This window comes from Anarrhichthys ocellatus, unplaced genomic scaffold, assembly GCF_004355925.1.
Source record: "Anarrhichthys ocellatus isolate YVR2014 unplaced genomic scaffold, GSC_Weel_1.0 scaffold3988, whole genome shotgun sequence".
NCBI classification, from domain to species: domain Eukaryota; kingdom Metazoa; phylum Chordata; class Actinopteri; order Perciformes; family Anarhichadidae; genus Anarrhichthys; species Anarrhichthys ocellatus.
In genome coordinates, this window is record NW_022283962.1 from 3,231 (window position 1) to 4,383 (window position 1,153).

A 1,153-nucleotide genomic window follows, 5' to 3' on the forward strand; every position below is an offset into this window, starting at 1 on the left:
GTTGGTTAGCCGTTAGCGGTGCTGCTAACGTTACTAGCTCTCCTCTGATTGGTTGTTTACAATGAAACATTATCAGAGATCAGAGACTACAAACACATGTTCTACTGAGTCAGTACAACTTTATTTTATTTACACTGTGATGGTTAACGTTAAAACTTTATTTACACTCTGATGGTTAACATTACACTGTGAGGGGGTCAGTACGGATCACAGATCCACTACGGATCCGCTACATCACTACTAGACAGGAAGTGGAGGATTAAAATCGTTCTGATCCGTTTGTCTCAGGGACTGCGTACCAAGCGGCCGGCCCTTCCACCTCTACAGACTTCTGCTTCAGTACCACGAGCCGGAGCTCTGCTCCTTCCTGGACACCAAAAAGATCACACCCGACTCCTACGCCATCAACTGGGTTTGTTCCGTCGTCATAGTTCCGGCCTCTCCGAGTCATTTCTGAACTGCGTCTGAACTCGAGTGTCTGAGCTTCTGTTTCCTCCAACAGATGGGAAGTCTGTTTTCCAGCCACTGCCCCCCCGATGTCACCCAGGCCTTGTGGGACTGCTACTTCCGGCAGGCCGACCCCTTCCTCATCTTCTTCCTCATGCTCATCATCCTCGTCAACGCCAAGTAGGCATCCGCTACTGAGCGCTAGCTCGCTACGTGATCGTAGGGAGGAACCGTACATGTGAATCATGACTCGTCTCTGTTTGATTTTCCCTTAGAGAGGCCATTCTTTCACAAGAAGGAGACGGCAGAGAGGACATCATCAGTAAGTCTGTCATTTCTTTGAGGGTTTGTTGTATCTAGTGACGGGTATCGTGAGGATCTTATCATCACTAGTACTCTCATCGATGCTCTTATTGGTTCTTTTTGATTATTTTGGGAGGAAAAAAAAGACAATTAATGAAAAAATAATACACATTTCTTTATTACATCTTGTATATAAACAATTAGTCCCCTTTCGGGGGGCGTCCCTCTTCATATCTCGTGTTAAACGAGACTTTCTTTGTCACAGAAATGCTGGAAGAGTCTCCTTCTCATCTGGAATCGGAGGACGTTGAAGATTTGTTTTCTCTGGCTCAGCATTACCAGAGTAAGACCCCTCTGTCTCTCAGAAAGGTAAATGTCTTTGTTTGTCTTTGTTTGTGTCAGA

General features: G+C 45.7%; 1 protein-coding gene across 1 annotated transcript in view; it reads left to right on the forward strand.

The window, feature by feature from the left end:
- The first annotated feature begins 119 nt into the window (after positions 1-119).
- The window catches only part of LOC116379256 (TBC1 domain family member 23-like), a 1,586-nt gene continuing 552 nt past the window's right edge, over positions 120-1,153 (forward strand). The window contains exons 1-4 of the mRNA XM_031841197.1: positions 120-412; positions 503-627; positions 723-769; positions 1,016-1,119. Of these exons, the coding sequence (XP_031697057.1) occupies positions 503-627; positions 723-769; positions 1,016-1,119 (276 nt within the window). The 5' untranslated portion in view covers positions 120-412. The remainder of the gene's footprint in view (positions 413-502; positions 628-722; positions 770-1,015; positions 1,120-1,153) is intronic.